The following is a 23380-nucleotide window of genomic DNA, read 5'->3' on the forward strand; positions in this document are numbered from 1 at the left end:
TATTTTATTTTTTAATTTTTTTAAAGATTTATTTATTTATTTATTTGAGAGAGAGAGGGACAAGCAAACTCCATGCTGAGTGTGGAGCCCTACACAGGGCTTGGGGCTCGATCTCATGAACCTGAGATCACAACCTGAACTGAAATCAAGAGTTGGACATTTAACTGACTGAGCCACCCAGGCACCCCCAAAATTTCCAATATTTAAAAAAAACACAGAAAAAAAATGGAATGAACCTCCATGTAATTATCACCCAGCTTCAACTACTGATGGCTAGTGGACAATTTTGTATCATTTATACCCCCGACCATGCCCTCTTCCCTCCAATCCCCCTTCACGGAGTCAAATTACAGACACTACATCATTTCGCCTGGCAATATTTCAGTGAATTTATCAAAACAACACAAATATCTGAAATTGTGTTTCTGTTAACATCCTGCTCCAACCCTCAATGGGGCTTATTTTTGAAGGTTGGTTTAAGAAATGGAGGACAATAATTTCTCTGTGTACCTGTTGTTCCTTCCTCAGGTTAGCTAGGAGACAAAGAGACTCCCCAGGGTACCCATAACAAATTTTCTATCCACTTCAGTTCAGAGAAATAATTTCCTCATAACACTGGACTGAATTTGTTTCTACAATCAAAGATCCCATATTTCACAATGTTTTTATTCCATTAGCTGATAAACTTGCCACTTCTGTATTCCTCTCACATTAAAACTGGTGTAAGTTAACATCCTGCTATTGCCTTTTATTTTAGAGAGAGAGAGAGAGAGACACACAGAGAGAGAGAATATGAGCGGGAGGGGCAGAGGGAGAGGGAGAATCTCAAGCAGACCCGGAAGCTGAGCAAGAAGCCTGACATGGGTCTCAATCTCACAACCCTGAGATCATGTCCCAAGTGGAAACCAAGAGTCAGATGCTTAACCAACTGTGCCACCCAAGTGCCCTGCCAAAAACAACTCTTTTTTAAAAAATCCAAAATTTGCAGAATTTCTTTATACTTTGATGTTATCTTTTTCTTTGATTTTTTTTCAAAAAACATGATACAATTTTTAGAATAAACAAGAAATACAGTACCTCTTTATCTAAACTTTCCTTCTTAAGATGGAAGTGCTTCAATTTTTGTTCAACATCGGGAGTGGTGATGTCCTAAGAGGAACAGTTTGAGAAGCTGTATTAAAAAGTTTTCAGTAAAGCTAAAGGGAGGACAGAAAACACACACACAAAATTTCCACAATAAATTTTAGCTGAAACTAAACTTTCTGTTGGATCAAACCAAAAGAGATAAAATATTGAACCCAATTCTTCAGCTACTCGTAAGACATCCAGTAAAGGGTTAGTGTGGAAAGAATTCTTATAGATTCACACTTGTATATAAGCTGTTATTGGGCCAGACTAGTATAATCGCTGGGAAGTCAATACTCATCTGTAATAACAATACATGCTTTCACATTCACACATACATCCCGCTTAGCCTAGCTTGGTCAGTTTATAAAGCCAAACTTCAGCCAAATTGCTCTGACACCAGAGGAGCCAGATATCCTCAACAACACTGAAACTCTAGATATTTCAAGGGTACCCAGAAAGAAGATATTTGTATGTATAATCTCAGGGTCAAAAATGTGTGCATCAGTTGGACTGCCTGAATTTGTGTCTGAGTTCTGCTGTTTCACCCTACGTGAGAGTTTGGATAAGAAACCTGACTGTTCTAAGCCTCAGTTTGTTTTTCCATGTTTTATTTGATTTTATTCTATGTTATTGTTTTATTTATTTTATTTTATTTTTTTAAAGATTTTTTCTTTATTTATCTGACAGAGATCACAAGTAGGCAGAGAGGCAGGCAGACAGAGAGGAGGAAGCAGGCTCCCTGCAGAGCAGAGAGCCCGATGTGGGGCTTGATCCCAGGACCCTAGGATCATGACCTGAGCCGAAGGCAGAGGCTTAACCCACTGAGCCACCCAGGTGACCCTTATTTTATTTTATTTTTATTTTTTCCCTTAAAAAAAAAAAAAAAAGCCTGATGGTATAAAGAACGGTATAAGGACTGGAGGAGATAACCCATGAAAAGCAGGGAGCAGTAAACTTGAAAGTCTTCAAGGACAGGTTGAGTGCTGATTAAGGGTTCAACCTGTATTAGGGACAGGGCATACAATGTACCAAGTCTCTGATGTTGAAGGCTTCCATTCTAGTGGGTGTGGGAGACCCAGAACAAGCAAACATAATGTTTGTTTGATGTGGGATGAGACTGACAGGAGGGCTGAGGACACGTTTTTCCTTAAGAGGTGTGACCGAGAAGCAGCAGCGTGCAAGTAAGGCAGAAAGAATAGCAGCCTCCAGTGATATAGGTGGGGGGTGGGGAACGAAGATTTATGGTGAGTAAGCAAATGTTCAAAGGAACAAAGTGGGATGGGAAGGTTTGTAGCTAAGAAGGGTCTGTGCCACATTCAGACTCACACGTGTAAAAACAAAATTTCAGGTGGATATAGTTGGTAGGCCACCACTTTGTAATCTTCTGCATAAAATGCTTGGCTCAGTTTTAGCACTAAATAAATGCACTGTTCAACAAACTTTAGCTGAAACTAAAGTTCCTGTTGGATCAGGAACATCACAGACCATGCCCCCCCCAAATTTGGCTCAGATGACTGCACTTAAGATCAAAGAAATGGTGAACCTGCGTGGCTCAGTAGGTTAAGCATCTGCCTTGGGCTCAGGTCATGATCTCAGGTCCTGGGATGAGTTCCGTTTCAGGTTCCCTGCCATCGGTGAGTCTGCTTCTTCCTCTCCTTTGCCCCTCCCCTTTGCTCATGCTCTCTTTCTTCCTTGCTCTCTCTCAAATAAATGTTTAAAAAAATCAGAGGGGTGCTTGGGTGGCTCAGTGGGTTAAAGCTTCTGCCTTCGGCTCAGGTCATGATCCCAGGGTCCCGGGATCAAGCCCTGCATCGGGCTCTCTGCTCTGCAGTGAGCCTTCCTCTCTCTCTGACCACCTCTCTGCCTACTTGTGATCTCTGTCTGTCAAATAAATAATAAATAAAATCTTTTAAAAAAATCAGAAAGATGGACATTAATATAAGAGGAAGAAAAATAATAGTTCATTTGAGAAGCTAGCATATGCCATGCCCTGTAACATGCTCTCTCGTTAAATGCAGTGCTTGTCACCTCCCAGGGCAGTGGCAAGTATCATTTCTCCTACTTAGGAAAAGGAAGCTGAGGCTGGTCAAGTCACACAGCCAGGAAGTGGTGAAGCAGAATTTGAACTGACCTGACACCAACTTCGTTCTTTATTCCACCAATGTACACAACTCCCTACTGCCCTCCCTCTGCCCCAAAGCTAAATTTTGGATTGGGTGAGCAGCTTGCTGATAGGACCACTTACCAATCACTAGAAGCAGACTGAGCCAGACAAGACTATTGTTCTTTTTTTTTTTTTTTTAAGACTATTGTTCTGATAGACTTTCTAGGACATATAAAAAGTATTAAATGAAGGTTCTTCCAGTTTTTGATCCCATAACTTAACTCTGTGGCTTTAAATTACCTCTTTGGTTTAGTCTGACCTTGATATTTCTCCCTCCCCCAATAAAAAATATGAATTTTAAAAAATTACTTGGGATGTGAGAAATCGTACCATCAGAGTTGGAACACTGTGAATTTTGGAGACCAGCTGAGAAGTCCTTTTCACATCTGGGGGACTCAAGTTTTTTTCACCAGGTGAGCAGTTCAGGAACAAATTAGAATCCTATGTGTACACAATTCAGACATGTCAGGATAAAGATAAAGAATCTGGGTTGCTCTTTAAGTAAAATGCTGAATTAAATACAACTCTTAAAGACTCTGAGCAAGGGTGGTAAACAAGAAAAAATATGCAGCCAAGAATACTTTATCTGGCTAGGATGTCACTGAAAATAGAGAGCTAAAAAGCTTCCAGAACAAACAGAAACTAAAAAAATTCGTGATCACCAAACCAGCCCTACAAGAAATATTAAAAGGGGTCATCTAAGCAAAGGGAGAGCCCAAAACTAACACAGACCAGAAAGGAACAGGCAATACAATGACACTAAATTCACATCTTTCAATAGTTACTCTGAATGTAAATGGGCTAAATGCCCTAATCAAAAGACACAGGGTATCAGATAAAAAAGCAAGACCCATTGATAGGCTAATTGCAAGAGGCTCATTTTAGACCCAAAGACACCTTCAGGTTGAAAGGAAGGGGGTGGAAAATGATTTATCATGTTAATGGACATAAAAAGAAAGCTGGATGGAAATCCTTATATCAGAAAAACTAGATTTTAAGTCAAAGACTGTAATAAGAGATGAGGAAGGACACCATATCATAACTGAAGTGTCTTTTCAACACGACGATCTAATAATTGTAAATATCTATGCCCCTAACATGGGAGCAGCCAATTATGTAGACCAATTAATAACAAAATCAAAGAAACTCATTGACAATAATACAATAATAGTAGGGGATGTTAACACCCCCCTCTCATTGAAATGGACAGATCATCTAAGCAAGAGATCAACAAGGAAATAAAGGTAGTAAATGACACACTGGACCAGATGGCCATCACAGATATATTCAGAACATTACATCCCAAAGCAACAGAATACACATTTTTCTCAAGTGCACATGGAACATTCTCCAGAACAGATCGCATCCTGGGTCACAAATCAGGTCTCAACTGGTACCAAAAGACTGGGATCATTCCCTGCATATTTTCAGACCACAATGCTTTGAAACTGGAACTCAATTACAAGAGAAGAGTTGGAAAGAACTTAAATACATGGAGGCTAAAGAGCATCCTACTAAAGAATGAATGGTCAACCAGGAAATAAAAGAATTTAAAAAATTCAGATAAACAAATGAAAATGAAAACACAACTGTTCAAAATCTGTGGGATACAGCAAAGGCTGTTCTAAGAGTGGAGTATATAGCACTACAGGCCTTTCTCAAGAGAAAGGTCTCAAATGCACAGCATATCCTGACATCTAAAGGAGCTGGAGAAAGAACAGCAAATGAAGTCTAAACCTAGCAGGAGAAGAGAAATAATAAAGATTAGAGCAGGAATCAATGAAGTAGAAACCCAAAACAAAAACAGTAGAACACATCAATGAAACTAGGATCTGGTTCTTTGAAAGAATTAATAAGATTGATAAACCCCTGGTCAGATTTATCAAAAAGAAAATAGAAAGGACCCAAATTAATAAAATCATGAATAAAAGAGGAGATCACAACCAACATTGAAGAAGTACAATTATAATACCATATTATAAGCAACTTTATGCCAACAAATTGGGTAATCTGGAAGAAAGGAATGCATTCCTAGAGACATATAAACTATCAAAACTAAACCAGGAAGAAATAGAAAACCTGAACAGACCCATAACCAGCAAGGAAATTGAAGCAGTAATCAAAAATATCCCAACAAATAAGAGCCCAGGGCCAGATGGCTTCCCAGAGGAATTTTACCAAACATTTAAAGAAGAATTGATGCCTATTCTTCTGAAGCTGTTTCAAAAAATCAAAATAGAAGGAAAACTTTCAAACTCATTCTATGAGGCCAGCATTACCTTGATCTTAAAGCCAGACAAAGACCACCAAAAAGGAGAATTACAGACCAATGTCCCTGATGAACATGGATGTAAAATTTTCACCAAAATAACTAGCCAAGAGGATCCAACACTACCTTAAGAAGATTATTCACCCTGACCAAGTGGGATTTATTCTTGGGCTGCAAGGTTGGTTCAACAATTGCAAATCAATTAATGTGATACAATACATAAATAAAAGAAAGGACAAGAACCATATGATTCTCTCAACAGATTCATAAAAAGCATTTGACAAAGACAGCATCCTTTCTTGATTAAAACTCTTCACAGTATAGGGATGGAGGGTACAAACTTCAATATCATAATAGCCACCTATGAAAAACCCACAGTGAATATCATTCTCAATGGGGAAAAATGGACGGCTTTCCCCTAAGGTCAGTAACACAGCAGGGCTATCCACGGTAACCACTGCTGTTCAACACAGTACTAGAAATCCTAGCCTCAGAAATCAGCAAACAAGAAGAAATAAAAGGCATCTGGATTGGCAAAGAATAAGTCATACTCTCCCTCTTTGCAGATGACATGATACTCTATGTGGAAAACCCAAAAGACACCACCCCAAAATTTCTAGAACTCATACAGGAATTCAGTAAAGTGACAGGATATAAAATCAATGCACAGAAATCAGTTGCATTTCTATACACCAACAATTAAGCAGAAGAAAGACAAATCAAGGAGTCAGTCCCATTTACAATTGCACCCAAAACCATAAGATACCCAGGAATAAATCCAATCGAAGAGGCAAAGGACCTATACTCAGAAAACTATAGAATACTCATGAAAGAAATTAAGGAAGATACAAACAAATGGAAAAATGTTCCATGCTCATGAGTTGGAAGAACAAATATTGTGAAAATGTCTATGCAACCTAGAGCAACCTACACATTCAATGCAATTCCTATCAAAATACCACTACCTTTTTTTCACAGAGTTGGAACAAATAATCCTAAAATTTGTATGGAACCAGAAGAGACGCCAAATAGCCATAGGAAAGAGAAAATCAAAGCTGGTGGTGTGACAATTTCAGACTTCAAGCTCTATTACAAAGCTGTAATCATCAAGACAGCATGGTACTGGCACAAAAACAGACACATAGATGCATAGAACAGAACAGAGAACTCCGAAATGGATATTCAACTCTATGGTCAACTAATCATCAACAAAGCAGGAAAGAATATCCAGTGGGGAAAAAAAAGTCTCTTCAACAAATGGTGTTGGGAAAATTGGATAGCCACATGCAAAAGAATGAAACTAAACCATTTCCTTACACCATATACAAAAATAGAGTCAAAATGGATGGAAGACCTAAATGTGAGAGAGGAATCCATCAAAATTCTTGAGAAGAACTCAGACAGCAACCTCTTTGACCCTGGGCACAGCAACTTCTTGCTAGACACATCTCCAAAGACCAGAGAAACATAGGCATTATTGGAACTTCATCAAGATAAAAAGCTTTTGTGCAGCAAAGGAAAGAGTAAAAAAGAAAAAGAAAAAACCCCAAAGGCAACCAATAGAATGGGTGAAGATATTTGCAAATGACATATCAGATAAAGGGCTAGTATCCAAAAATCTATAAAGAACTTACCAAACTCAACACCCAAAGAACAAATAACCTAATCAAGAAATGGGCAGAAGACATGAACAGACATTTCTTCAAAGAAGACATACAAATGGCCAACAGACACATGAATAATTGTTCAACATCACTTGGCATCAGGGAAATACAATCAAAACCATAGTGAGATACCACTCACACCAGTCAGAATGGCTAAAATTAACAAATCAGGAAATGACAGGTGTTCCTGAGGTTGCAGAGAAAGGGAAGCCCTCCTACACTGTTGGTGGGAATGCAACATGGTACAGCCACTCTGGAAAACAGTATGGAGGTTCCTCAAAAAGTTGAAAATAGAGATACCCTATGACCCAGCAACTGCACTACTGGATATTTATCCTAAAGATAGGAATGAAGTGATCCAAAGGGGTGTATGCACCCCAATGTTTATAGCAGCAAAGTCCATAATAGCCAAACTATAGAAAGAGTCCTGATGTCCACTGACAGATGGATAAATCAGATGCGGTGTGTACACACACACACACACATACACACACACTGGAATATTACGCAGCTATCAAAAAATTAAATCTTGCCATTTGCAATGACATGGATGGAACTAGAGAGTATTATGCTAAGAGAAATAAGTCAATCAGAGAAAGACAATTATCATATGATCTCACTGATATATGGAATTTAAGAAACAAGGCAGAGGATCATAGGAGAAGAGAGGAAAAAATGAAACAAGACAAAATCAGAGAAGGAGACAAACCATAAGAGACTCTCAATCATAGACGCAAAGGGTTGTTGGAGGGGAATGGGTTGGGGGGATGGGGTAACTGGGTGATGGACATTAAAGAGAACACATGATGTAATGAGCACTGGGTGTTATATAAGACTGATGAAGCACTGTCCTGTATCCCTGAAATAAATAATACATTACATGTTAATTATTGAATTTAAATTTAAAAAAAACTTTAAAAAATGGGGGAAACCCCAAAACCTCTGAGGAGCCCTAAAAACGTGGCACTCAAATTTAAATTTGTATAGATAAATGTTAAAAAAACAAACAAACTCTGAGCTGTGGTTCTCAAACTTTGGATTCTCAGGACCCCTTTATAGATTAAAAAATTTTAAGAATCCTAAAAGGCTTTTGTTTATGTGGGTCATACCTACCAATATTTATTATATTAGATATTTCAACTGAGAACATTTAAAAATTTGCTTACTAATCCCTTCAAATAACAATAAATCCCTTGTATAAATATAAATAACAATTTTAATATCAAATTACCACATTTTCCAAAAGAAAAAATTCATGAAAAGAGTTTCACTTTTTATATTTTTGTAAATATCTATAATGCTGACTTCATAGAAACAGTAAAATCCTCACATTTGCTTCATACATTGGTCAGACATAAAAGCAATGAATGACACTCAGTTTCTAGAAAATTCCACTGGAAGCACTTTTGAAAATGAGTGTAGCAGGCTCACAAATTCTTCCTATTACTATGAAAATACTTTGACCTCATAGATATACCAGGCCACACTTTTGAGAAAACATACCTAGAGTTCATAAAAGTAAAACGAAAAGCAGAGTAAGGATGATTTGGGGCTATTAAAGAAATTGATTTTGTCAAGATAAAACAAAGAACTTTATTTTTTTTTAAAGAAAGCTCCAAAAAAATAATGTACTGTGATAAACTTCTATACTGTTGTGCTAATTCATTCAGAGTTAACCAATATTAAATTTATCAGGATTTGGTTAGCAGCTATTTTGGAAGACAAAATACAGACTCTTAAGATGGGGCGCCTGGGTGGCTCAGTGGGTTGGGCCGCTGCCTTCGGCTCAGGTCATGATCTCAGGGTCCTGGGATCGAGTCCCGCATCGGGCTCTCTGCTCAGCAGGGAGCCTGCTTCCCTCTCTCTCTCTCTCTGCCTGCCTCTCCATCTACTTGTGATTTCTCTCTGTCAAATAAATAAATGAAATCTTAAAAAAAAAAAAAAAAAAAAAAAAAAAAAAAAAAAAAAAGATGACTTAAGGTCATCTCTGCTTAGGTTGGTGGTTCTCAAAAGTGTGACCCTTGGCCCAGCACACTGGGGAGACTCAGGATCTGTTAGAAACATGCATTCTTGGGATGTCTGGGTGGCTCAGTTGGTTAAGCGGCTGCCTTCAGCTCAGGTTATGATATCAGAGTCCTGGGACTGAGTCCCACATCAGGCTCCTTGGTTGGTGGGGAGCCTGCTTTTCCCTCTGCCTCTGCTGCCACTCTGCCTGCCTGTGCTCTCTCTCTCTCTGATAAATAAATAAATAAAATCTTAAAAAAAAACAAAACAAAACACAACGAAACATGCATTCTTGGGCCCCATGGCACACCTACTGAATCAGAAACCCTGAGGCAGGCCCCAGAAATCTGCATTTTCACAGGTAAGGCTGATGAATGCTAAAGTTTGAGGAGCATTGGCTTAGATAACCCTAATTTCTCTCTGGAGAAAAGATTACAGAGAGAATTCTTTAAACAGAAGAGAACAATATTTTCCTGAGAATCATTAAAAAATAACAGAACTATTTACTTGCAAATAGTACTTACACTAATTAAGGATTCCTGAAAAAAAAGCCCTCCAAGGACATTCTCAAGGGAACACAATCAGCTGAACTTGTTATTAAGAGTTTTAAAATAAACATACATTTTTCTAATTAAGATTAGCCCTCTTTCTAAGTAGTCAGAATTAATAAGGTTAAACTGTAAATAATTTAAAACAGGCCTACAAAACTATAATAGTATAAAAACAATAGATGTTCTCTGGCTTGTGAAAAAGATCTCATCTTCCAAAAAAGCCATCTGAACTGCAGAGAATACAATATTATATCCTCTCCAAACCTACTGATATGAGGCTTTCAGGCTGTTTTTTTTTTTTAAGATTTTATTTATTTATTTGACAGAGAGAGAGAGAGGAAGGCAGAGAGAGAGAGGGGGAAGCAGGCTCCCCGATGAGCAGAGAGCCCAACATGGGGCTCAATCCCAGGACCTTGAGATCATAACCTGAGCCGAAAGCAGAGGCTTAACCCACTGAGCCACCCAGGCACCCCAACCAGGCTGTTTTTTTTTTTTTAACATATGTTAACTTGACTTATTGTGGTCATCATTTTGCAACATATACAAATATCAAATCATGCTACACACCTGAAACTAACGTTATATGTCAATTACATCTCAATCACCAAGTTTATAATGTCACAAAATTAACAAGTGATATAATATTGATTTGTTTGACCTTGTAAGCCAACCATGTAATTGCATTATTTAGTTTCATTTTTAGGCAGATGTGGCATGAAAACACCGAGATCCCCACCTAGAAGATCCTTTCTCAAGGGATGCTTCAGATGATTGATCACAGGTACCCAGAAAATTCCCACATTAACTTTCACTTCTACCAAAATAATCACAATAGGCCAGAAATGGCTCTTCTTTATCTGGGTACCCAAGAAGCGCAGAAACTTCTGTACACCTGTGGTGCATTTTTCATTCTCTCTTTCTCATTAATAATTCTTTCTACCAACAAATGTGAGTGCAGTGTCTAAATGTGCATCAGCAGACTGCCAGCAACTCATGAAATTCTGCGCTCGAAATTCCGAATCTGTGCTGGTACCTTTTTGATATCGGCCCCGATCGCTTCTCCAGAGTGCTCCATTAACCAGGCCGTGTCAAACCCAGGGGCATCGTTTGGCTCCTGGCTCCTCGCCACCTGCTGCCGAAACCTTGCATTTTCCTGTTTTAGTTCGTTGACCTGCTGCTGGAGTTGGGCGTTCTTTACCTTCTCGTTTTCAGATACGAACTGCAAATGATGAACTTGAGTGTGCAGTTTTTTGAGTGTTGCTTTCAGTTTCTGTCTTTCTTCCAGGTGTTCCTCCTCATGCTTCTGAAATTCCTCCTGTAAAGACTGGAACTCTTGTTCTTGGGCCTTCTTCTCCCTTCTCAGCAAGTCCAGAGTGGAGGTGGTGGCCTTTTCCAGCTCCCCCTTGAGTTGCTTCAGTTTCTCCACCTCCTCTTCTTTCTCCCTTAGGGTTCTGTCCATCTTTAGGCACTGACTGAAGGTTTCATCTTCCTGTTGCATTTCAGTCATGTACCTTTCCTGTAGGTGAATGTAATTGCCCTTGATCTTCTTAAGCTCCAGCTTTAAGGTTTCCTTTTCATGCCCAGCTTCCTGAAGATGCTTTTGGGTTTGAGCTAAGACCTCGTGCAAATTCTTCAGTGTCTTGTCCGTGTCATTCTTCTCTAGCATCACTCTGTATTTGTCTTCAATTAATTCTTCCACCTTGGCCTTCAGCTCATTTATGATGTCCACGAACACCTGCTGTTTGGTAGTCTGCTTCTGTAGTTCTTCGACCTTCTTCTCTAAATACTTGTTGCTACTCTGCAGGTCTTGGATCCGAGTTTGCTGCTGTTTGTTAGTGTGCTGTAATTTCTGTAAGACTTCATTTAAAGCCATATCCTCTTCTGGAAGTTGTAAGCTTTCCAAGCTCTGCTTTGTGTCAGGCATCTTGCCTTCATCTGGAGATGCTCCACGACCCCAAGTACTGCTTGCAGGAGACCAAGGTGAGCCCATCTGTTGCCTGTCCGTGCCCTCCACAGCGACCTCCTTATGGTGACAGACTGGCATCTCAGGAATATCCCCAAAGGTCTGTATTCCTCTGGAAGACACTGAGATCTATAAATTAGAGTAAACGAGTGTGAAAAAGAGTATAAAGATCATGAGTTTTGGTATCAAATATAACTGGCTTTGAATCCTAAGCCTCTGGTTTAGTTATAAAAGTTAAAACCTCAGTCATAAAAAAGCAATGATAATGGCTTCTTCCAATAAAATAACACCTACTTTTTTTTTCCCCTAAGATTTTATTTATTTATTTGACACAGAGAAACAGTGAGAGAGGGAACAAAAGCAGGGGGAGTGGGAGAGGGAGAAGCAGGCTTCCCCCCAAGCAGGGAGCCCAATGCAGGACTCGATCCCAGAATCCCGGAATCATGACCGGAGCCGAAGGCAGACACTTAACAACTGAGCCACCCAAGCGCCCCCAATAATAATAACTACTTAACAGACATTCTTAAGTAGTAACTGCTGCATGTATATGTAGCACCCAAGAGCACAGCAGAGCACAAACAGTAGTTATATGATAGAGGTATGTATCACATTTACTTTTTCGGAAGAAAAACTCAGCTTTGATACCAACTTTTCTGAACACATGTGAGGTACTTTCTTTAACTTCAAATGAATTCAAAGAAATTTATCAATTACCCTAGAGTCTGTGATGCCTCTTTTGAATGAAGACTTCTTTTGCTGCTCATGAAATCATTATCTCATGGCTATGACTCCTGTGAATGTAAGAATGTCAGATGAACATGCCTCGTGATTGATTTTCTCCCACAGTACAGGTTTTGGGGGCTTTTTCAAAGGATAATAAGTGATAGTAAGAAAATGTTCTAATGAGTATGATATTTAAAACCCTGTAAAAGGGGGTGCCTGGGTGGTTCAGTTGGTGAAGCATCTGCCTTCAGCTCAAGTCATGATCCCAGGGTCCTGGGATCAAGCCCCATTTTGGGCTCTCTGCTCAGTGGGGAGTCTGCTTCTCCTTCTCCTTCTGCTGCTCTCCATGCTTATGCTCTCTCTCTCCCTCTCTCTGTCAAATAAAGAAAGAAATACATACATACACACATATATAAAATCTTAAAAAAATAAAATAAAACCCTGTAAAAGGTATCTCCAGGGGTGGGCTGTGTAACTTTCTAGAATTTAGAGATACTGGATCCCTGTATTTTAATGGTTTACCATTGTTCTGGGATAAAGGTAACTATCCCTACCGAGGCCTACAAGAGGCCCATGTCTGGTCTTGATGCCTGACCCCTGCTACCTGTCCATCCTCATCTACTATCTGCCACCTTCGATCCCAAAACACCGGGCTCCTGCCAGGTCCAGGGGGTGCCATGCTCCCTGAAGCCACATGTTACTTCTGCATGGAATGCTAATCCCACCCATAGAACTCTTTTAACACCTAACTCATCCTTTAGAGCCAAGTTCAATTACCACTACCTTAGGAACAGTAAGATTCCCATCATTTTATTCATAGCATTTACCATACTTACAGTTTGAAGTTTATATGTAATATTATATAACATACACAAACTTTACATACACTTTATATTACTATTCATAGCACTTACCATAGATGAAAGTTTATATTTACTTTTATGATTAATGTGAGTTTCCTCTAGTAAGCTGTTATGAGGACAAAACCACATTTTTTTTTAAACAATTAACAAACACATAGCACAGGGCCTAGCACATAATAGATACCTGAAAGAATTTATTGGCTGAAGAAATAACTAAATGCAGCGGAAATAGGAAAGAGCAATCTTGAGAAACACTAATTAAACAGATTTTTTAAATGTCTTTTTCCAGAATCAATACAGGGAAATAAAGTTCTCTTTTACATACTGCTTCCAAATAAATGAACAAAAAAACAGTTCATACTTGCAAATGAAACATAATAGTCATAGCTTTTCTCATCAGACTTAAAATAAAAAGGTACTATTTTTGCTATTCTAGGATTATACCTATTTGCCCATACCAATTCTTAAAATTGTTACTTTTTTTTTTTAAAGATTTTATTTATTTATTTGACAGAGAGAGACATGGTGAGAGAGGGAACACAAACAGGGGGGTGGGAGAGGGAGAAGCAAGCGTCCCACCGAGCTGGGAGCCTGATGAAAGACTTGATCCCAGGATGCTGGGATCATGACCTGAACTGAAGGCAGCCGATTAATGACTGAGGCACCCAGGTGCCCTTAAAATTGTTACCTTTTAAAAATTTTCAGATTATGTAGAATTTATACTATTGGCATCTTCAGAGTTCTCAGGACACTATGTGTGTGTTGGGAAAGAATAGGTCAAAAAACAAATTAATATTTTCACTTGGGTAGAAAAATTACTATTTTGTGCTTGTCACAGAAATCCCTCATCAGAAAAATTTTAAGTTTTTCTTGTCAAATGACCTAATATCACTCTCCTTCTTTTCAACCTCTTCCTTTCTATAAACTGAATTCCAGTCAATTTGATTCACCAAACATAAAAGCCTATTATATTCAAGGCACTATGTAGATGCTAAGATACAAAAAAGTATGAGCAAGACATACTGATCCTCAAGGAAATTATCATTTGGTAGAGCTAAATTTCCAATATGGACTTGATTTTATTTGCAAAATTTTGTTTCTAAATTGATTAAGATCTCAGAAGACATCTTCCCAGAGAAGCAATGTCCCTTGTGATTAATTATCTAGCAGTACTTCAAGTCTCAGATTATATTGCATAATATGGAAAGCACATATTTTAACACTCTACAAATTATACCATCAAAAATCTTACCTCCTCTGTTGTATAATTAGTTCTCAGATCAAAGAGGTTAAAGCTATTCTCTTGATAAAATGGTTTTTCAACATCTCTGTGCACATTCTCCTCATATAGGAAGCTTTGAGGTTGACTAGACTCCATGTGAGCACTTTTAGGCAGTGACATTTCCCTGAATTTCAGTGTCTCTTCACTGCTGTGGACTAGAGGTGGGCTTCTAGAAGGTTGTCTGACACACTCGTGAGCAAGCTGGTCTTCATTTGTGGAGGTGCTAGTTCCCACTGGATTTTCTTCCTTAAATGAATTTTCCTTCACATTGGTGTCTTTTGCACAATTACACACACAACTTTGCCTTTCTGGTTTCTCTGTGTAAGGTAAGCTTTCTGTTGGATTTTGAGATATTATCATTCCATTATTAAGTGCTTCTCTGAGATGAAATTTGCAAAAGGGTTCAAATTGCCTGAAGGAGGAAATGTCGGCTGGCTGAGTTAGTAGGTTCTGTGAATCATTTCCAATGCTGACATCTCATTAGAAAGAGAAAGATGGAAATAAGAATTAGCTGACTGTAAACTTATATGTTAACAGTTATATTTACATTTATGAAACTGCTGGAGTCTATTTAAAATTACATTAATTTCAGCATTTTTTATTGAGTGGATTTCAGCATGATTCTGTGCTAGCAAACAAAACAGAACTACTTTTCCATGGGGGCTGAAAGTTCTCATATGACTGCTACAAAAAAGCTTGTTACAGTGATTCTGGTCAAATACCACTGCAACAAATCCTAAGGTATCTTCAAAATTCTTTTGTTATACTGCAATTTTAAAAAGTTTTGGTTATGTTTCCAAAGAATACACAAGCACAATAGAATAATAACAAACACATATAAACTTGTTTCATCTCACAACAATCCCATGAACTAGGCATTCTTAGCATCCCTGTTGTACAGATAAGGAAACTGAGACATAAGAGATATTAAGTCACTTCCTTGCCTAAGGTCACAGAGTAGATAAGCAGTACAGCCGCAATTCTGGAATACTGTTTCTTTTCTTTTTATTTTCCTAAATTTATTTATTTATTTTTAAAAATTCTTTTCAGTGTTCCAGAACTCATTGTTTGTGCACCACACCCAGTGCTGCATGCAATCCGTGCCCTCCATAATACCCACCACCAGGCTCCCCCAACTCCCCACTCCCCGCCCCTTCAAAACCCTCAGTTAGTTCCTCAGAGTCCACAGTCTCTCATGAAGTTAGTTAACGTATAGTGTAGTATTAGTTTCAGGGGTAGATTTAGTGACTCAGCACTTACACACAGTACCCAGTGCTCGTCCCAACCAGTGCTCTCCTTAGGGCCCATCACCCACACCACCCCTCCAGCAACCCTGTCTTTTCCCCAACTATAGTCTCTTACGGTTTGCCTCCCTCTCTGTTTTTATCTTTTATTTCCTTCCCTTCCCCTATGTTCATGTTTTGTTTCTTAAATTCCGCATATAAGTGAAATCATGTATTTGTCTTCCTCTAACTTAATTCACTTAGCATAATACCCTCTAGCTCCATCCACATTGTTTCAAGGGGCAAGGTTTCATTTTTCTTGATGGCAGAGTAACATTCCAGGGTATTTACATACCACATCTTCTTTACCTATTTATCTGTCGATGGACATCTAGGCTCTTTCCATAATTTAGCTATTGTGGACATTGCTGCTATGAACATTGGGTACATGTGCCCCTTTGAATCAGTACTTTTGTATCCTTTGTATAAATACCTAGAAGTGCAATTTCTGGGTTATAGGGTAGTTTTATTTTTAACTTTTTGAGGAATCTCCATACTGTTTTCCAGAGTGGCTGTACCAGCTTGCATTCCCACCAACAGTGTAAGAGGGTTCCCCTTTCTCTGCCTCCTTGCCAACATCTGTTTCCTGTGTTGTTGATTTTAGCCATCTAGAATACTATTTCTAAATGCTACGCTATACTGTTTCTCAATATGATAAATTTTCCAGACTTAATAGGTTTTCAAAACTCAGAAGCAAATAAAGTGGAAAGAAATAAAGTGTTACAAAATTAATGATGTCTCCCTTCTATCTTAATTCCCTCCTTTCCCCCTCCCCAGAGACAACTACAGATGAACTTATTTTTCTACTTTCCCATGTACCTTAAATAATACATATCAACTTCCCAGAATATCTCATTTTGTGACATCTCACCGTCTCAGTAGTAGCACCAAAAGACCAAAAGACCAAAAGAAATACCTAACAGTTCCATTATATTAAGTAGTTAAGCTCAATGTAAGTATTATCCCTGACTAGATATTTGAAAATATACATAAACTGAAAGAAAAACACAATGTATTATACCATTCTTATACAACTGAACTTACTACTTGGATGAACTATTGGATACCACGTCTCAAATCTTGGAATCAGATAGGATGACATCAGCACTCATTTTCTATTCCACGTTGATTTTCATAAAATACTTGCTTTTTATCGTAGCAACCTCCAAAAACCCAGCTTTGCAAATGATATTTTATGGAAAGGGCTGTAGTATGGTTTTATATTGAAAGAATGAACTCAAGGTAGTATTTTGTGGGTCCCACAGATGTCCAATATCACTGTTTCCTAAATATTTCAAAAGATCCTGCAGCACACTGGGTGAACTGTGGCTATATAGTATTACTTTCTGTGTTTTAAATTTTTCTGTAATTAGAATCAAATTATATTTGTAACCTATCTATTACATACAAAAATATATATATATGTATATTCATATAAGGGTATTTATTTCACTTAAAATTTTGCTTTTCAGATTTAGCCATGTAAATACATGTAGATCTCGTTCATTTGACTGAAGGATTACACTTTCTTTCCTTTTTGTTAGACATTCATTTCTATTTGCTACTAAAAACAACCCTTCAGTGAAAATCCCTGTACAAGTTTCAATGTATACTAGGAATTTTTGTTTAGATTCTGGGTGGAATTGCTGGATTATAGAAAATATGTATCTTCAACTTCACAAGACATTGCAAAATTACTCTTCAAAGTGGCCATTCCAATTTATACTTCCACCAATAGCAGAAAAGTTTCTTTGCTCTGCTACATCCTTCAAGGCATGCTAAACTGATATGTATGAAATGGAATTCTGTGGTCTTTTTAATAATCATGCAGGTTTCCTTTTCTGTGGCCTGCACTGCATCTCCTCAAAATTATTTTGTTGAAAGCTTACCCCCCAGTACCTTAGGATGTAAATATACTTGGAGGTAGGGCCTTTAAAGAGGTAACTAAGGTTGAATAAAGTTATAAAACTGGGGACCTAATCCATTATGACCAGTGTTCTTAAAGGAACAAAAGACACCAGGGAGGCACAGGGAAAGGCCACGTAAAAACACAAGAAGATGGCTATCTGGGAGGTCTAGGGTAAACCAACTCTTTCGACACCTTGATCTTAGACTTCCTGCCTCTAGAACTGTGAGAAAATACATTTTCATTGTTGAAGTCACCTGTGCTGTAGTGATTTGTTTTGGCAGCTCTAGCAAGCTAATATGAATTCTTTGCCTATTTTTCTATTGAGTTATATGTGTCTCTTTCTTTTTGGAGTTTTTGTCTTGAATACTAATCTTGACAATGTACATATTGCAGGTATCTGTCTGAGTCTTGTTTTTTTATTTTATTGATTATCATTTGGTCACATAGAATCTTTAAAAAATTTTAATGGGGTCAAATGTGTTCCTTATGGTTTTTACTTTTCAAGCTACTCTCTGAGCCTCAGGTTTCTCATCTGTAAAATAGAGACAAAACAACCCTTATTCAAAAAGGAAAAAAAAGCCCTATTTCATAGGATTGCTTGTAGATTAAATGTAATTGTGCATATAAAGCATAATTTAGCACTTGGCTATTACTATTACTATTATTGCTGTTATCACAGGACACATATCAAAATCTTAGTGTCTCTGTTTGCATACTGCCAACAAAGAGATACTCACCGCCTAACCAATCATCTAGTGTGCCATACATTTCTTCGCAAAGTGTGAATTTAGACTCAACTTCCCTTTCAGCATTCTTTGTTTCATTCTGTATTAATAATAAAAAAGGCACTAATATTACTATTTCAAATAAATATCATAAGCCTCTTCTGAACATGGATATGTAACTTGTTAGTATTTTTTGTTGCATGGGTAGAATGTACTTTCTGGTACCCTTCCCTACTGTGTATCTGAACTCCTTTTTAGTAAAACCATGCTAATGGGGTTATGATGTTAAATGACATTAAGCAAGTATCTTGCTATTTTAATATCTTGGTTTTTTTGGTAAGTCAAATCATGTTACTATAAATATAGGGATGTTTGATAATGTATATATCTCTTTTCATCCTTTGAAGTTTGCTAAATCTGGTCTAAACAACTTCTAGTATACTTGTTATTCGGGTTTTGATAGTGAAGATACAAGGTTCCAGTAATGAATTGAAATATGATTCCAATTGATAGAAATCTAAAAAATTCATAGAGGGCTTATTCTCAAAGTTACCTTAATGTTATCTAGCATAAAGGTTTTGTGAAGTAAATTAATAGTATAAATAGGATAGTAAAGAAAGTCTTATTTTGAACTTTGGAGGAAAGCATTGGTTTAATTATGGATAGTGTATCAAGTATGTGAGACCTGAGGATGCTCTAAAAAAAATTGTATCTCTTACTAACATCAGCTGGTTACAAATCTCTATTCAATCATGCTTTTTATAACATTGTTGCAGTTTCTGAATATACCTCAAGTACAAGAAAAACTGAGTTATATTTTACAACAATTTGTTTTTTAGACTTCTTGCTAATTTAGACCATTCCTGCTAATGAGATTTTTAAAATACCAAGAACAATATACTCGAAAAATAAAATAGCATTATTCACATGTATTGATGTTATATTTACACAATTTCTTGGAACTCCACTACTTGTCAAATTTCAGAGCTCACTTCTAACTCTAGCCTTCTATGATAATACTATTTTTAACTAAAATAGGCCTTTTGTTCTTTTAGTCTGTAAATTTTTTATAAAGAACAAAATACTCAGTGAATTCCAAGAAAAAGAACTTCATTACATAATTTAAGACACTCATTCTTTATAATTTGATATATAATGTTAGACCCTGATTATAATACTATAACCAAATTTTCTTTTAAAATAGAAATATGATAAAATTATCATTATAAAAAAGAATCTTTAGCATTATTTTTAAAAATAAAGTAAAAAAAAAAAACCACTCAGAATCCCACTACCCAGTGAGAAGCAATGTGATCATTTTTCTATATCAACAAATATACACTTCATCCTTGAACAACATGAGTTTGAACTGGCCAAGTCTACTTACAAAGAGATTTTTTTTGGAGAAACACAGTATAGTGCTGTAAATGTATTTTATCCTAATGATTTTTTAAATTAATTAGTTTATTTGACATAGAGAGAGAGAGAGAAAAAACAAACAGGGGGGAGGGGCAGACTGAGAGGGAAAGTCTTAAGCAGATGCCATTCTCAAGACCTGAGCTGAAACTGGGTCAGATAATTAACCAACTGTGCCACCCAGGCACCCCCACTCCTCATGATTTTCTTTTTTTTTTTTTAAGATTTTATTTAATTATTTGATAGACAGAGATGGCAAGTAGGCAGAGAGGCAGGCAGAGAGAGAGAGAGGAGGAAGCAGGCTCCCTGCTGAGCAGAGAGCCCGATGTGGGGCTCCATCCCAGGACCCTAGGATCACGACCTGAGCCAAAGGCAGGGGCTTTAACCCACTGAGCCACCCAGGTGCCCCTCCTCATGATTTTCTTAATCACATTTCTTTCCTCTAGCTTACATTATTGTAAGAATACAGTATATAAATAAATATAACACATGAAATATATGAACTATTTATATTATTGTTAAGGCTTCCATTCAATAGTAGGCTATCAGTACTTCGGTTTGGGGTGCCTCAAGTTACATGAAGCCTTTCGACTGTGAGGGGAGTTAGTACCCCTAAGTCCTGCATTGTTCAGGGGTTAACTCTATCTGTATTACCATATTTAAGGTTTACACCTTACATATGTAAGGTGTACATCAGTGAAATAATTTAACTAGGCCCCTACTGATAAAAATTTAGGTTGCTTCTGGGGTGCCTGGGTGGCTCAGTGGATTAAGCCGCTGCCTTCGGCTCGGGTCATGATCTCAGTGTCCTGGGATCGAGCCCCGCATTGGGCTCTCTGCTCATCAGGGAGCCTGCTTCCCCCTCTGTCTCTGCCTGCCTCTCTGCCTACTTGTGATCTCTCTGTCAAATCAAAAAAAAAAATTAGGTTGCTTCTAATGTTCATTTATTTTTTATTTTAAATGATTAGTGATCTCTACACCCAACCTGGTGCTTGAACTTAACGACCCCGAGATCAAGAGTCACACGCTCTTCTGACTGAGCCAATCAGGCACCCTTAATGTTTATTGATTAAGGGTAATTCTGAATGTATCTCATTTGCATACTTCCTTGAGGTAGAATGAAAAATAACACGTGTTTTCTTATCACTAAATAGCCCTTTAGACAGGTTATGCCAATTTATGGGTTAGCCCACATGAAATTGCTAATATTTGTCCATTTTAGAACTATAAAAAGTCAATTACATATGGCACAACTTAATTCACTCCTATTATTTACATACTTGCTAATAATTGTGGAACATTTAGAACAACATCCAGTTGTTCTAAATACTGATACTAAATACTGATTTGGGAAAGTCTAACCTTTTATTTTGTGAGAAAGGGCACTTGTAATTTTCATTAAGATAGAAAATCATTGACATGTAGCGTCTTGTCAATGCCATTAGGAATGACATTTGAATCATTTGCATGCTGATGTGTTAGAACACCCTCTAGACCAGATGTCCGGTCCCTTGGACTCTTTTTTTGCCCCTGTCACTAGTTGTCATGGCCATGTCCCCTGGTTGCACACTTAAGACTTCGCATGAAGGTTTGAAAGGATCAGTTTTAACATTATTTGTACAATTCTCTCTTTCTTTGTACACTAAGGGAACTGGGAAAACCAAACCCTGTATTCTCCTCTGAGCCTCCACTGGAAATTCTTTTATTGTTCCCCATATTTTTTTAAAAGATTTTATTTATTTATTTGACAGACAGAGATCACAAGTAGGCAGAGAGGCAGGCAGAGAAAGAGGAGGAAGCAGGCTCCCCACCGAGCAGAGAGCCTGATGCGGGGCTCCATCCCAGGTCTCTGGGATCATGACCTGAGCCAAAGGCAGAGGCTTTAACCCACTGAGCCACCCAGGTACCCCTCCCCATATTTTTGAGGAAATTTTCATATGGAAAAAATGTGAAAGCTGCATACATCTGTACCTCCTAGAACTTATAAGCAATGCACACCTGAGGCAAGTCTGAAGTGGTACTGTTGGTTTCCATATAGATGGGAGAATGTGAGTGGGTTAAGTCTTGAGAAAGACTGCTGATATTGATGGCCTCTGCTTCTGACACGCTTTCTAATTTTTCATGAGAAACATCCATTTCAAAATGCACAGGATCTGAAGATGACGACCAAACTTTTTGATAGTCCTTGTTCCTAACTGTTGAATGATGGAAGGCTTCTTTAAAAAAAAAAACACACATAATTTTAATGTTTATTAGAATATGCAAACTAAGGATTCCACCCCCATCCCTCCTTGCATTAAGGAAGCAGCAATACCCCTTTTCCTAAATTTTTAAATGTCCATTGTCAGATTATTAGAAAAATAAAAATGTTCAGTTTGAGTATACCATGGTCACTTCGTGTGGTAGTAAATACTGATTTGAACAAAAACACGTCAATACACATGTGGCTACTATCCAATAATTTCCTAAAAGACCTAGGAGGATAAAGGGCCCCCTCAATTACTTAAAACATATTTTCAAAATAATATCCGAGGACTCTCGGGTTCCATTATACTACTTATCTGATACTACTATGTCATTATCAAATCAAATCCAACATTGTAAATCAGTTTTCTCCCACTTTCCCGACCGACACTATTCTCTCAGGCACTTGGATTGGAGAACTTGGGAGACACCTTTGGTATCCTTCTACCTCATCATCTGGGCTATCCAGTTACCAAGCCGTATCCATCTCTCCTTTAACAATGTTTTTTCTAACCCATGCTTTCTTTCCACCTCTTACATCACCACTTCCGATTACAGTTTTAGAACTTTGTTCATATGGCACCATCTGTCAGCTGACATGTTAAGTTAAGCTTTCCGCTTTCATTCTGTCCTTACCAGATTTATGCCACACTTTAAAAATATTTATTCAGATATTTGGATAGATATTCCGGGACAGTCTAACGCTGTTTTAAGATGGGTGTTTAAAAAAAGTCATTGGGAGATACCGCTCCAAATTCTAGTTTTGTTTTAAAATTTTTTCAGTTGCCATCACAAACTTTTAAAGTCACTTATCCTATTTTCCCCTGAAAACAATGCACCAAACTCCTTAAGTCTAAAAAGCGTGCTCACTTCCAGGGTCCATGGCTTCTGGATCCGCAGTAACGGTTTCGTTCTTCCTCCCTCCGCGTACGGTTTTGCGCGAGGAAGACCGACACTTGAAGGGTTCTCCCACCGAAGAGATGGGAGATGCTCTTTAACTGTATTCAGCGTTTTAAAAACCTAGCAGAAGACAGGCAGGCGGGCTGGAACGACCCTGTGTGACGTCAATCCGCTGCGCCAGCCAATCTCCGCGGGGAACTCAGCCGCCCGGGCTCCCACGCCCTCGTCCCCGCCTCTCGCCCTCCGGCGCGGGGCTGTGGAGGGCGGGACTTCCGGCAGGACTGAGACATCC

General features: G+C 38.1%; 1 protein-coding gene across 19 annotated transcripts in view; it reads right to left on the reverse strand.

Moving 5' to 3' along the window:
* The window catches only part of CAGE1 (cancer antigen 1), a 47142-nt gene extending 23796 nt beyond the window's left edge, over positions 1-23346 (reverse strand). For 8 of the 19 annotated variants that reach the window (XR_004285204.1, XM_032341037.1, XM_032341044.1 and 5 more), the window contains exons 1-7: positions 23059-23345; positions 21943-22160; positions 18541-18628; positions 14582-15087; positions 10814-11872; positions 3623-3733; positions 1078-1149 (exon numbers count right to left, since the gene is read on the reverse strand). Coding sequence is in view for 18 of the 19 variants with exons in the window: in XM_032341037.1 (XP_032196928.1) it covers positions 1078-1149; positions 3623-3733; positions 10814-11872; positions 14582-15087; positions 18541-18628; positions 21943-22160; positions 23059-23071 (2067 nt within the window). In the remaining variant the exon portion in view is untranslated. Of the gene's footprint in view, positions 1-1077; positions 1150-3622; positions 3734-10813; positions 11873-14581; positions 15088-18540; positions 18629-21942; positions 22161-23058 lie in introns of those variants that run through there. The other 11 variants (XM_032341034.1, XM_032341041.1, XM_032341036.1 and 8 more) reach the window with 4 other exon arrangements.
* Between the last annotated feature and the right edge of the window lie 34 nt (positions 23347-23380).

The sequence above is a fragment of the Mustela erminea genome, chromosome 4, assembly GCF_009829155.1.
Source record: "Mustela erminea isolate mMusErm1 chromosome 4, mMusErm1.Pri, whole genome shotgun sequence".
NCBI lineage: Eukaryota > Metazoa > Chordata > Mammalia > Carnivora > Mustelidae > Mustela > Mustela erminea.